The sequence below is a fragment of the Parus major genome, chromosome 18, assembly GCF_001522545.3.
Source record: "Parus major isolate Abel chromosome 18, Parus_major1.1, whole genome shotgun sequence".
Classification (NCBI taxonomy): Eukaryota; Metazoa; Chordata; class Aves; order Passeriformes; family Paridae; genus Parus; species Parus major.
The window spans coordinates 3,893,831-3,906,053 of NC_031786.1; the positions used below are offsets into that span (position 1 = coordinate 3,893,831).

Below are 12,223 nucleotides of genomic sequence, written 5' to 3' on the forward strand. Positions count from 1 at the left end.
AGACTCACAGTGATGGGTCCTGCAGAGTGGTTTGTGCTGTGCCTATGTGCTTCTATGGGATGATATTGTGGTGCTTTGACAAGTGCTAGCAAGAAATTTAATGCCCTCTGAGGCTTGTTGGACACCCATTGTTATCAGTGTGTGGGGAACTCTCAGACCTGTTGGTAGATGTGTGCACAGGACTGAATTCTCCTGGAGGCACATTGAAGGTGGAGGTTGCTGTGGCCCCTGAGGGTACACACACTTGTCCACCATCTGCATTAAAACAGTCACAAAAGGTTTGGTGAGTTTCAAAGTTCCTGACTGACTTCAGGTGGCAGAACACTGTAGGTTGATCACAGAACAGTTATTTTCAGACTGACAGAACAATCAAACAAAGTTTCAGAAGACTGTTGTTTATGTTGGTGTCTCTCTTTTGCAGTTACTGCTGATTTTCAGCCAAAGAAGAGCTGAATGGTTGAAGAGATAGGAGAGCAAGAAGACAGAATTTTCCACAGGTTTCTGGGTAATGGCTGGCATTTACCTTTTCAATTCGTAACTGTTGCCCTGAAAACTAAGCCTTCTGATCTTGTTTTCATAGTTTCCCAGGAAAGTAACTGTAAACATAAATATTTACACATTCCTTCTAAGAAACGTCTCTGATGGACATTTCACATGACCAGTGTGATTGGGAAGGTGGTAATTTAGTTACCAATCCCTGGTCATTGTCAAGAATCTATAAATACCGAAGTCAGAAAATAAAGTTACTTCTTTTCCTGTCATACCATTGAGACATGTCTGTGTGAATCATTCTGTGTCCTTTAGCGACACATAACTCCTACACAGCATGTAGTGTTCTCATTTACATGTTGGGATCTACATGCACCATGACAGGTTAGCTCCAAGTACAGAATGCTTTTTAGTATGAAATCATGCACTCAAATGCAAAAATACTCAGATGAAGTGAAACAATCCAGTAGTAATTCCAATCACACTCTTGCTCAGCACTTCAGTGTGCTAATGTTACTTTTGATGCCCAGTGCCATCCTCCTTAAGGTCTATTTTAGTGCTGCCTAGGCCACCAACTTCTGAACGCAGTACCAGTCTGTAGCACTTGGTCTTGTGACTGGATGGTGCCTCTCCATTTCCTGGTAGCTTTCCTGTTTGGTTACTTCTTGGAAAATCATGTCACTGTTTCCTGTCAGAGAGGAAAGTTGCTAAACCTCTCCTACAAAGAATTAGTTTAGTTTCTTTTTAATTGGTCCCAAAATAGAAAAAAGCCACCACAAATCCAAGTCACAGAAGGTGAAAAAAACTTTTCCAGAGGTCATTTCCAACCCGACCGAGTCTGTGGAGGCTCCGCGGTTCTGGTCCCTCCAGCCGGGCAGGGGGCGCCAGAGCGGCGCAGCGGCTGCGGAAGCGGCGCGGGCAGCGGCCGGAAGCGGCGGCGGCCGTGCTGTGTGGTACCGGGCCGTGCCGTGTGGTACCGGCTTGTCTTGTGCCGTGCCGGACACACCGCGGCCCCGCGGCCATGGCAGAGCGCATCGAGCAGCGGCTGGAGGATCGCATCCCGGAGCTCGAGCAGTTGGAGCGGGTCGGGCTCTTCACACGCAAAGAGATCCGGTGAGCGGGGCCGGGGCCGGGTGAGCGCACGTGGTGCGGCCGGGAGCGCTGCGGGCGCTGATCTCCCGTTCCCGCAGAGCTGTCCTGAGGAAAGCCACGGCTCTGGAGTACAAAATCCAGCGGAGAGCGCTGCGGAAGGAGGATTTCATTAATTACATCCAGGTAGGCTTCACCGAGCGGCAGAGCGGGGCGGCTCTCGGTGCAGACCCCGCTCAGTTAGACCCGGGTAGTTTTGTAGTGACCCACGTTGGAAACAGGTCAGAAAACGGAGACCCCTCCTCACCTGGTCCTTGGTGTTCACCTGTGAGCGGTTGTTTGCACCAGAGTGTGAAGTGTAGCCAGGAGTTGATGCCCGAGTTTGGGGTCAGGCTTCTCTCGCGTTGTGACCTCTTCCTGTAGTTTTCTGTCTCTCCGGAGATGTAGAGCCCCCAGTTCCCCGACGTGCTGTGCAAACCGTACTTAAGGGGAATTAATAAGTTCAGTATTAGGAAAAAGTTCCTGAAAGGGTGGCCGGGGACTGAACAGGCTCCACAGGGAATGGTCATAATCAGGAGCCTGACAGAGCTCAAGGAGTGTTTGGAAAGTGCTTTAAGGCACAGGGTGGGAATTGTTGGGCTGTGCTATGCAGGGCCAGGAATCAGAAATGTAGTAGTGACCCAGCCAAAAATTACTGCTTATTTTTTCCTGACTGTAATGTTTATTGTCCACCTGATAATTTATAACAAACTTGATGTAGTTTTTTCTTGCCTTGATATTATGTGCCTCCACATTTGTTTTTGAATGTTTTTTTCTTCCCATTCTAGTATGAAGTTAATCTGCTGGAACTGATCAAGAAAAGAAGAGCAGTAAGTTTGTCAGTTGTTAAGAGTGCAAAATACTTTATGCCAAATTTTCTATTGCAATAAAATGTGTAAGTTTTTCCTCCTAGCGCATTGGATATTCGTTTAAGAAGGATGAAATTGAATACTCTATTCTGCATAGAGTCCACAGCCTGTTCAACCGAGCTACAGGGAAATGGAAAGTAAGTTTATTTGTACTGAGATTCGGAATTCTTTTTTTTTCTGCGTGACAGGTCATTGTACCAAGGGTGTGATGTTTGCTTGTCAGTGTACAAGCAATTTTGTACATTGTGAGGTTGATTCTTTTCTTCTTTTGATTTCCAACAGGATGATGTCCAGCTTTGGCTTTCTCATGTTGCGTTTTGCAAGCAGTGGGTGAGTTTTCAAATCCTGATCTTACCCAGGTTGAGACTGGTACTTATTCAGCCATCTGAAACTTGATTTAAAGATAGGGGTACAAATTTTAGCGTTATGTGCTGTAATACTGAAATAATTTTGATAGTATTGTTGGAGCTGCCTGGGATTTTCACTGATGTGTATAAGAGTTTGAGTGAGAATGAATTAGTATGAAATTTGATGCTTGCAGGGGCAAAGGTGTCTGACTGCATTAAATCTGGAGTACCAGTTGGTTTGTGAGAACCATAATATTGGTTATACCTTCTCTGGAGTGAGTGATTAACTTGTCTGTGAACTGTGATTTTCTTCCAAATATTTATTGTAGTGTTTGTGCTGAAAAGTCTAATTCTGTCAGTTTTGTACTTGATAAACTTACCCGTGCAAGGCTTCACATTATTACCAGAATTCAATTGTTGTCATTTCTGTACTGAAGAAGGTGACTTTCCATGGTGGTGAAGGTGGCCAAAGTAAAATACAGTCTCCATCTCAGAAGAGGGCAGTGAAACCATGGGTTTGGGACTTGGGCAGCATTTGTGTTGGCTGTGTGGTTCAGAAAATTTGAGTTAGCTATACTACTCTAATGTGGTGACTTTTAAATGCTGATCACTGCTGAGTAAATATGAGACACTTTCTACTGTAGATAAAGTAGCAGAGAAGCATCTTTTTCAGAGCAATTTTACTACAGCTTGTAATCTTTCCTACTGAAACTTTGGTGCTGGGGGTTCAATTCAGTAGCAGAGTGGGTGAAACAAAACTGCTTCTTTTACAGAATGCAAAACATCAACTCAGTAAGGTGTTTTCTACCATGTTGGCCATTCATTCCGATAAACCAGGTAAATAACACAATGGTGAGTGCTGCATAAATGCCTCAGCATAGATTGTATGGTGTTGGTTTAAATTCTTGTAGATCTCAGTTCAAACTGTTGGGCTACAGTTCTTCTTACTCTCTGTTCTTTGCCTTGTTGCTGCCTCAGAGAGAAGGGCTCTGACAGAATTTGTGCTGAGCAGTCATAAATAGATGTGAAGTAGGTCAGAATGACCAATTCCCAGGTAGACTTTGGATTTGGTAGATGCAGGAGCAAGAGGTGTCAAGTGCTCATGACTGCATTTTGGCTTTTGAAGACATCATTAGATCTGTAGCTAAACCGGATTAAACTTCCTAATATGCCTGTCTGCTTTACAGTTTTACGTGGGAGATAATCAGTCTTATTCTGGTGCTGAACTCATGTTGTGAGGTTAAATAAATTTATTTGTGTCACCTGTTGCAGCACTGTGGATTATGGCAGCAAAGTGGGAAATGGAGACACGACTGTCATCAGAAAGTGCCAGGCACTTATTCCTTCGTGCTTTGCGCTTCCATCCAGAGTGCCCCAAGCTTTATCAAGAAGTGAGTTCCTGTTTTTCTTCTATGACTATTTACTTAATCAGAGCAAATCAGTTTGGCATATTTCTCAAATCTGTCTGAGATAACTGGAAAAACTTGTTTTTCCATCAGCAGGAAAATGTCAAAAGTATTAAGCATCCCCAAAATTCCTTTCTAAGGTACTCTTAAGCTCTGCTAGGATGTAGTTGTCAGGCTCAGTCTGGCATCCCCAGTCTTTATTGAGGAACTTGTTTTTCTTGGGGGCAAGTTAAGATTTAAAGAATGACTAAAAAATTATCGTTGCTACCTGTTGGAAATTTCTGGGCAAATACACAGGACAGGTAGTGAGTGGTAGGTACACAAACCTTCAAAAACCAAGGCTCTAAGACATGTGTGGGATGTGGTGAAGTCCTTATTTGTATCCTCAGAGCTTGTTTTACTCTGTAGACTTAGATTTTTATGATTTATCCCCACAGTAATTTCATTTTGTTGTCACTCTTGCAGTATTTCAGAATGGAGCTTATGAATGCTGAGAAACAGAGGAAGGAGAAGAAGGAATTTGAACAAGCAAAGATGGACCTGGTAGGTCAGCTAAATTGAAGAGATATTGTCTGTGTGTTACATGTTGAAATTCACAGTTTTGGATTAGTGGTTTATTTGACAATGGCTTAGAGAAAGATTTTGTTCATGTCCCAAAATTGTGTGGAGCTTTTCAAGTACTTTCTGATGCTGAGCTCTAATACTTCATACATTACTTTTTTCCTTTGCATTTGTAGAATCTATTATTACATTCCCCAGTCTGAAAATTAACAGTCATTTCTGGAAAGTAATAGTCAAACTTCCTACCTCATTTCTTTGTAGTTGACTTGTGTGAATTACATAAAAATTGCATGAAGAAAAACATTAATATCTTCTGATTTTTTTTTTTTCCTACTTGCAAAAATGTTAGCTGAGAAAGGACAATAATTTCTTCAATTATATGGTTGATATTTCAGGGGGAATTCAATTACTCTGAAGAAATTCTCAATGGGGAAATGGCTCGCATAGTCTACAGGGACGCTTCTCAGAAAATTAAAGGTGAATGAACATTTCTTGTACTTACTCATTAAGAAAATTGTAACCTTTAGCCCAGTGCTGGGTTACAGCCTCAAAATTTGACTATTTAAAAAAGAAAACCAAAAGACACTACAGAATTACATAACCTTTTTTACTTTGCTGAACATTTGATCACAGCTAATCAGCTGCTACTAGTGGCAAAAAAGTAAGAATTCAGACTAATAATAAACCAGGCTAAACTATTTTAAATTAAGCAGGCTTGGTAAAAATCAGCCATTTTATTGAGAGAATTGGGTAAAATAACTGCAAACTAGTAGCAGATATCTTTGAGAACTTTGAGAATGATAGATGGGGATATTTTGGAAGACTGGAAAAAATACAATCATGAACATTGAAAATTAGTGGGGAAAAAGAATGTTAGAGGAAATTTCAGAAAGAGTTGGCTTAATTTAATTTTCTGGAGAAATACTGGGAAAAATAGGCATACAAATGATTTGTAAGCATCTAAAAATAGGTGAGTAATGGCTTATGGGGGTTAACAATGATCTGATTATGTCAAGTCATGTCTTTTCAAAGGTAAGTTGTGGAGATACAGGATGGACATAATTCATGGATATCTATTTTGTGCAGCTTTGGAGAGATCTGTCCTGGGTGTGGAGCATTTTGTGTTTTCATGACAGAGTCATGTAAGGGAGTAGAGGAGCTGCTGGTTAAATTTGCATGTGGAAAAAAGATACAGAAACACAAAGTGCAATTGATGTAATATGTTGAGGAATCCTTCAGTAAATACTCTACTTGATAGTTTAATCTTCTCTTGAAATGTAGGTGTTGAATTCCAGCTGGCTGTGCTCTCTATTGCAAAGCTCTTTGATTTTACCCAAGACTTGCAAAAAGAAATCATTGAAAGGTGAGTTGTAGCTTTGTGTTTTATTTTTATTTTATTTTGGTTTGGTTTTTAAGAAACGTTCTTTAACTTAGAGTAGATTGACAGGACTTTCAGAACTAAAGGGTGTTCCTCTAGGGAAATGGTGTTTAGGGCTTATGTGAAGTCCTTTAAGAAAAACAAAAGCATGATCTTCAGAAGAGGATACTTTTATCTAACTTCAGAAAGAGCTTTAAAAAACTCCTAAGAAAATTTAGGTAAAATACAGTTGTCACTGAATAATTACTGCACTTAGTTTCCTTAAATTCATTGCAGGAGCTGTGGATTTTCCTAGTATTCTTTGGTGGGGTTTTGATCTTTTGTTTCTCCAGTTGTTCCTCTCAAAAGAGAGATCTCTCTTGACAGCTTCCTGTCTGTTTTGTGTTATTTCTGGAGAATATTCATATTAAATAATATTTTAAAAAGGTAATATTTTGTCTTTCTCTTGTGGAAAGGAAAAAATATTTTTCTGGCATTTGATTACTTAGCCATGTTATTGTTATTATTATTATCATCATCATCGTTATTATAATTATTACTATTAGTTACTTAACTACATTTCTATAGCAATATAATAACCCTCTTAAACATACCTGCAGGTGAGGAATGGTGGCTGTGGGCTGATACAAGCATGTTGTGTTTAGTTTGCAGGCCAGATATGCTGATGATCCCCTGACATGGGACTACATGGCCCGCCGGGAGCTGGAGCTGGGGTCCCCACAGCCCACAGAACACACCACAAAACAGAAGAAAGTCTCAGAAATGGCCCAGAAAGAGGAACGGTGCTGTGCAGTCTTTGATGAAGCTGTGAGAGCAGTCCCAACAGGTGAAATGTTCTGCCTGCATTTTAACATTCATTTCTGGTACTTGAGCAGCCTGCAAGAGCCTTGAAGAAGGTGATGGCAGGCTCTACTATACCTAAGAGAAGGCAAGCAGTTCTTAGATGCTGCCTCTTGGGATCTATTTTATGTGTTAATTGGGTTATTTTCCAATGTATTTATGTTCTTGGAGGAGCTGCTTAACTGACAGTGTGAGTCTTTTGCTGGTCAGCTGTGAGTAAGCAATGGTTTCAAGTTGCCAGAGGAGTGGGTATCCAGCCTCTGGTGTTGTTCTTACTTGTAAAGAAGGTTGTCAAGGGACTGTTTGTGGAGTGGTCTCAACCTTGCTGCTGTACGGCCTTTAAAGCCACAGAATAGTTTGGGTTGGAAGGGAGCTTTAAAAGTCTCAGGTGAGCTAAGAACTTGATGCTCTTTTCAAAAAGTTACTGCCTGCAGTTTGGATTGGGGAGCCATTTTAAAGTGTAATGTTATAAATCTAGGGCCTCTCTTGTAATACAGCATATTAAAACAAAGTTGGCGTTAACACTTTGTATCACTTGTATCTTTGTATTTCTTAAAGACAAATATTTGTGCTTATTCTTGTGATTCTGTAAAGTGTGATATTATGCCTTTGCTCCTACAGAGGACATGTGGAAATGCTACATCACTTTTTGCTTAGAGAGGTACAACAGAAAAACCAACAGTGAACAATTAAAGCAAAAGGTAAAAGCTTAGTAGGAAATACTACTAAGAAATCATCCCTCTTTTTATTGACCTTTGTAATACCTCAGATAAGAAACAAATCTATTTTTACATTTTATCAAAAATACTTACCTATGGCCATCATTAAAAATAACTTAATCTCCATCTGGAAGGATCACTTTTTAATGCCAGGCTCACAGATGGCCTGCCTGGACATCATTAGCCTGGGCATAAACCAGCCTTGTCAATAAAAAGTACAGTGACCTCTTTGGATAAAAGCTAAGATTGCAGACTTGTTAATCATGGAATGGTTTGAGTTGAAGGGGTTGTTTAAATTCACTGACAGGTCCTTCAAACCTGTGTTTGTTCAAAGAAGATGAATTAAAATTACTTCTGAAAATAAGTCTGAGCAAAGTTTGGTGCTGGCATTTGGGTAATTTAATTATGCATCTCTGCTTAGGTATGACTCAGTAAATTAATTAATTATCCTGTGCAACTTGGTTCACTAGTATTACACTAAAAGAACAATGCAGTGTTGTTCTTTTCTCCTTAAGGAAGAGAAGTAAATACTCTTGATTCCACTTGGAATGTTTGCAGATACCTACAGCATTAAACACATAATCTCTAATTAGATATTCACTGACATGATATACACACAATTCAGTGGGGTTCTTGGAATGCTGGAATCATTCCAAGTATATATAGGAATAATGCTTGTTTGCTTTTTTTTCTTTGTTGGTTCTAGAGACTGGAGAGGACACTGAGTGTGTTTAGCAAAGCCCATGAGTCCAATTTGCTGTCAGAAGCTCTCTACAAGCAGTGGGTAAGTGGGAACTACACAGAAGAAATACATGCTGAGGTTTTCCTGCATTATTTGTGTGCCTGTCTTTGCCATTTTGAGTAGGCACAAAGATGAACAATATTGGTTCAAAGCCCTGCTTTTTAACAAAGCTACATCTTCTGGGTTTTAGCTTCAGCTCTTACTGGACTCCAGCCTCTCTGAGAAGGCTGTGGAGGTGGCAGAAGCTGCAACCAGGCTCTTCAGCCAGTCCGTGGAAACGTGGCAGATGAGGCTGCAGGTGCTGATCCAGCTCAAGAGGGATGATGTGACCCAGTGTTTTGAAGAAGCCATTAAACATCTGAAATCTAAGGTCTGTTGTGCTGGGGTTTTGTTTTGTTGGGTGTTTCTGTTTGTTTTTTTCCATTGTTGTTTTGGTTTTTTGTGTGTTTTTTTTTTTATTTGTTGTTGTTTTTGTTTTGTTTACAAGGCATTTAAAGTCCCTAACCATTTTTAAGGTCAGAAATAAGAACCTGACATTTCACATGCAAATTGCATTCCTGAGTATTAGGGAATTGTCAGTTCATTTAAAATTCACATGTTTAAAGTTTGAATGCTTACAGGTGACATTTTACATACTCTCCTATCAGCGAGCTTTTATTTATATCTTAATGGAAAAATGTGTTTCCAAGGCCTGTGTGGTATTTCAAGCTTTGAATTAGCTTTTTGCTCTCCTGCTCTGTTCCATTTCAAACCCTGGGTAGTGAGTGAGGAAACAGGAAGGTTTCTTTCCTTTTTCTTCTTGGAAGTCACCTCTGTGTACTGCAGTGCTCAGTGATGCAGAACTTCAGAACTTGGTTCTCATCCCTGGCAACACATCTGTCCAGCTAAGGATGATTTATCTTGTAAGTAAGGGAGGAAATGAGAAATTATTTCAGTGTGCAGTTCCAAGTTGTCTTTCCAAGAGCTGTGTCCAGAGGGTATTTTTTATGGCAGGTAATACAGATCCTGATGGCTGTGTTGCTGTCTGTTTCTCTTAAGTCAGAGTCATTGTATTTCAGCCATCTGATGTGTTTGCTGACCTTGTAGGGCACCTTGCCATTGTGGACCCTCTGGGTGGAATGGAGTGAGGGTATAAACAGCAAGGAAGACACTGAAGCTCTCTTCCAGGTACTTGGCTAATCAAAATCTACTTTTATGGCTGTGTCAATAAAATAGAACAATGTGTGTGAATGGAACATGCAACAAATGCTTTTTACTCAAGTTCCTTCTTGGATGTGTTGATATAAAAGAATTTCAAGCAAAAGTGTGTGCATTAACGAAACCAGTTGGACATAGACTTACAGGCATAAATATTCCCATGTTCTAAGGCATATGAATGTTTGTAAACACAACCAGTGATGGACTCCTGCTTTTTGGTCTAGAATATTTGCTCTGTTTTCAGATACTTATCTGCATGGAAAAGAGAGTTTTTCCAGTCTGTGTGAAAACATCAGTCTTTTTACAGAATAGTTAAGATTTGAATGAGCTTTAATCTCACTTTGAATTTCCTCAGTAGTAGAGGGCAAAACATTTTCTCTTTGCCTGGTATGTTGGGTTGTGGTTTTTTCCCTCCCATTTGGAACATAAAATTCAGGTATTTCAGGTGGAAGCTTGAATTTAGCTGTTTGTAGAGTATTGTGAAGCCCTCTGCTTGAAGGGGTTTATGGAAATGCCAGTTCCAGCTATATGGAATACTGGAGGGGAAATGTATTTTAGACTTAGGAGATCTCCTTTGTGTCAGATGCCTAATTAGGGAGAAGCACTAATTGGGCTTTTTTATTTTAGGTTATATGATAAGTTTATTTTTTGTTTATTTTGGGTTTTTTTTTCCCTTTTAAACTTGCAGAGATCCTTATGTGCCACAACGCCTGCTGAATCTGTGACTATGAAAGAAAAGTATCTTGACTGGACTTACAGAAATTGTGGTTATAAGAAAGTTAAAAGACTCTTTACCAGGTAAAAAAACCCAAAAAACCTTCAGACCTGATTATTCTAGGATATATGTTAAAAGTCCTTAAGTCTAAAGTCACTTATTTTATTTCAGCCTGTGTGAAAATCGTCCATTTTCACTTGACTTCTTCAGGAAGATGATCCAAATAGAAAAGGAGCAAGTAAGTTCTTGACTAGTCAATTAATGCTTTTTATTTGTAAAATACAGTTCTAAATTGGGATTTAAATAGGAAGCAGAGTAGTGGTGGTAGTCTGTGATCAGTTCATGTTTGTCCTCTGCAGTTGATTCACAGGATGTGAATACAAACCCAAGTTCCATGGCAACTAATCTTCAGCAGTGTGTGCGTGTAATTGCCATGACTCTCTTCCTTTGTCAGAATCTAATCATGCTGCAGATTCACTTCTTTACAAAATAAATGGCCTTTTAATACCTTCCTTTCTTAGGAATCCTGCAAAATGCTTCATCTGAGAGAATACTATGAACGTGCCTTGAGGGAGTTTGGTTCAACAAATACTGGTAAGGGGGATTCTGTGTTTTATTATTCATTCATTCGTTCACTGCTGCCTCTTTTATTTCCATCCATTTCAAAAGGTACCTGTTTGTTCTGCCCTTGTGCTTGCTGTCATGCAGAGTGGAGCTTATTTCTTCTGTGCCATCAAGTGTAGGACACTGCAGGGACCCTCCACTGTCAGCCCAGGGTCATTGGCATTGGGATGGCTTCAGCAGAATAGGAGCAAATCAGGTTCAGACACTGGCTGGCATAAGAGATATGTATCACTTAATTTGGATTTATGAACAGTATGGAGTTACATGTTTATAATCAAGATTTCTGCAATATTCCTTTTATGAAAGTATGCAGCTCAATTATTGTTGCATTATTTCTGAAGACATCACTATTCCACCTGGGATAGAACCCAGGGTTTTACTCCTCAAGGTGCTGGAAGACTGTAGTTTCACAAAGTAAACCCTACTGCATTAATATCAAAGACACTTAGAAAAATAGTTTCTAGTTAGGCTTGGTATGTTTGTTAAGCAATATCTAGTCAAAATCTAACCAGATCTTTCATTTTTCTTTTAAAGACCTGTGGCTGGATTATGTCAAGGAAGAGCTAAGTCATCCCCAAGGCAAACCAGAAAACTCTGGAAGCATTCACTGGCGAGCTATGAAGATGTTGCAGGGAGACCTGGTGGAAGATTTTGTTTCTAAATACACTTTATTGCAAACTGGACATTTATGAAAAACTATACATAGTTATAATATGACTGTGCATTTTTTAACTTCTTTGTACAAAGGTAGTATGTTCATGGATTTTATTAAAATTTACCTTCTTTATGTGACAAAAAAGAATAATCTCTCTTGCAGTCATTTCTAGTGTTGATTCTGTCCGGGGCAGGTTGAAGTGCACAGTCAGAGGAAGTAAACCTCTGAGGGTGTTTTCATCAAGGCTTCTGGGAGCAAACTCTTGATTGTGCTTAAACATTCAGATAATTCTAGTGCATCTGGAAAGATAATATTACAGCACCTAAATGCAAAAAAAACCCAAACCCAACCCCGTGGAAACTACACCTGTAGGTGATCTTTTTATCTTGTGAAGCTGAATCATGAAAAGTGAATTTCATTAGGTAATCAGTAAAAATACAGTATTTATTGCTTCCTAGTCTTGAAATAATCTGTAATCCTCATGACAAAAAGAGAAACAGCCTCTGCAGCTTCCTTGCATTGGTGTTTGCATCCTGAGAGTGATGAGGGGTAG

At 39.8% G+C, this 12,223-nt stretch overlaps 1 protein-coding gene across 1 annotated transcript; it reads left to right on the plus strand.

The window, feature by feature from the left end:
* Positions 1-1,419: 1,419 nt before the first annotated feature.
* UTP6 (UTP6 small subunit processome component) lies at positions 1,420-11,814 on the plus strand. Its single transcript, XM_015646115.3, has 19 exons — positions 1,420-1,602; positions 1,680-1,764; positions 2,406-2,447; positions 2,531-2,623; positions 2,769-2,816; positions 3,607-3,670; positions 4,106-4,224; positions 4,705-4,782; positions 5,196-5,277; positions 6,082-6,163; positions 6,823-7,004; positions 7,640-7,719; positions 8,444-8,521; positions 8,670-8,849; positions 9,566-9,646; positions 10,365-10,474; positions 10,563-10,629; positions 10,913-10,985; positions 11,550-11,814. Exons 1-19 carry the CDS (start codon positions 1,511-1,513, stop codon positions 11,705-11,707), a joined length of 1,794 nt encoding a protein of 597 aa, XP_015501601.1. The 5' UTR covers positions 1,420-1,510; the 3' UTR covers positions 11,708-11,814.
* Positions 11,815-12,223: the final 409 nt, after the last annotated feature.

Bases quoted from the DNA above. Each gene is read 5' to 3' on its own strand.
- UTP6 (XM_015646115.3), top strand. From the start codon at position 1,511: ATGGCAGAGCGCATCGAGCAGCGGCTGGAGGATCGCATCCCGGAGCTC. The intron at 2,817-3,606 runs GTGAGTTTTCAA...CTTCTTTTACAG, and splicing joins TTGCGTTTTGCAAGCAGTGG to AATGCAAAACATCAACTCAG. The intron at 8,850-9,565 runs GTCTGTTGTGCT...CTGACCTTGTAG, and splicing joins TTAAACATCTGAAATCTAAG to GGCACCTTGCCATTGTGGAC.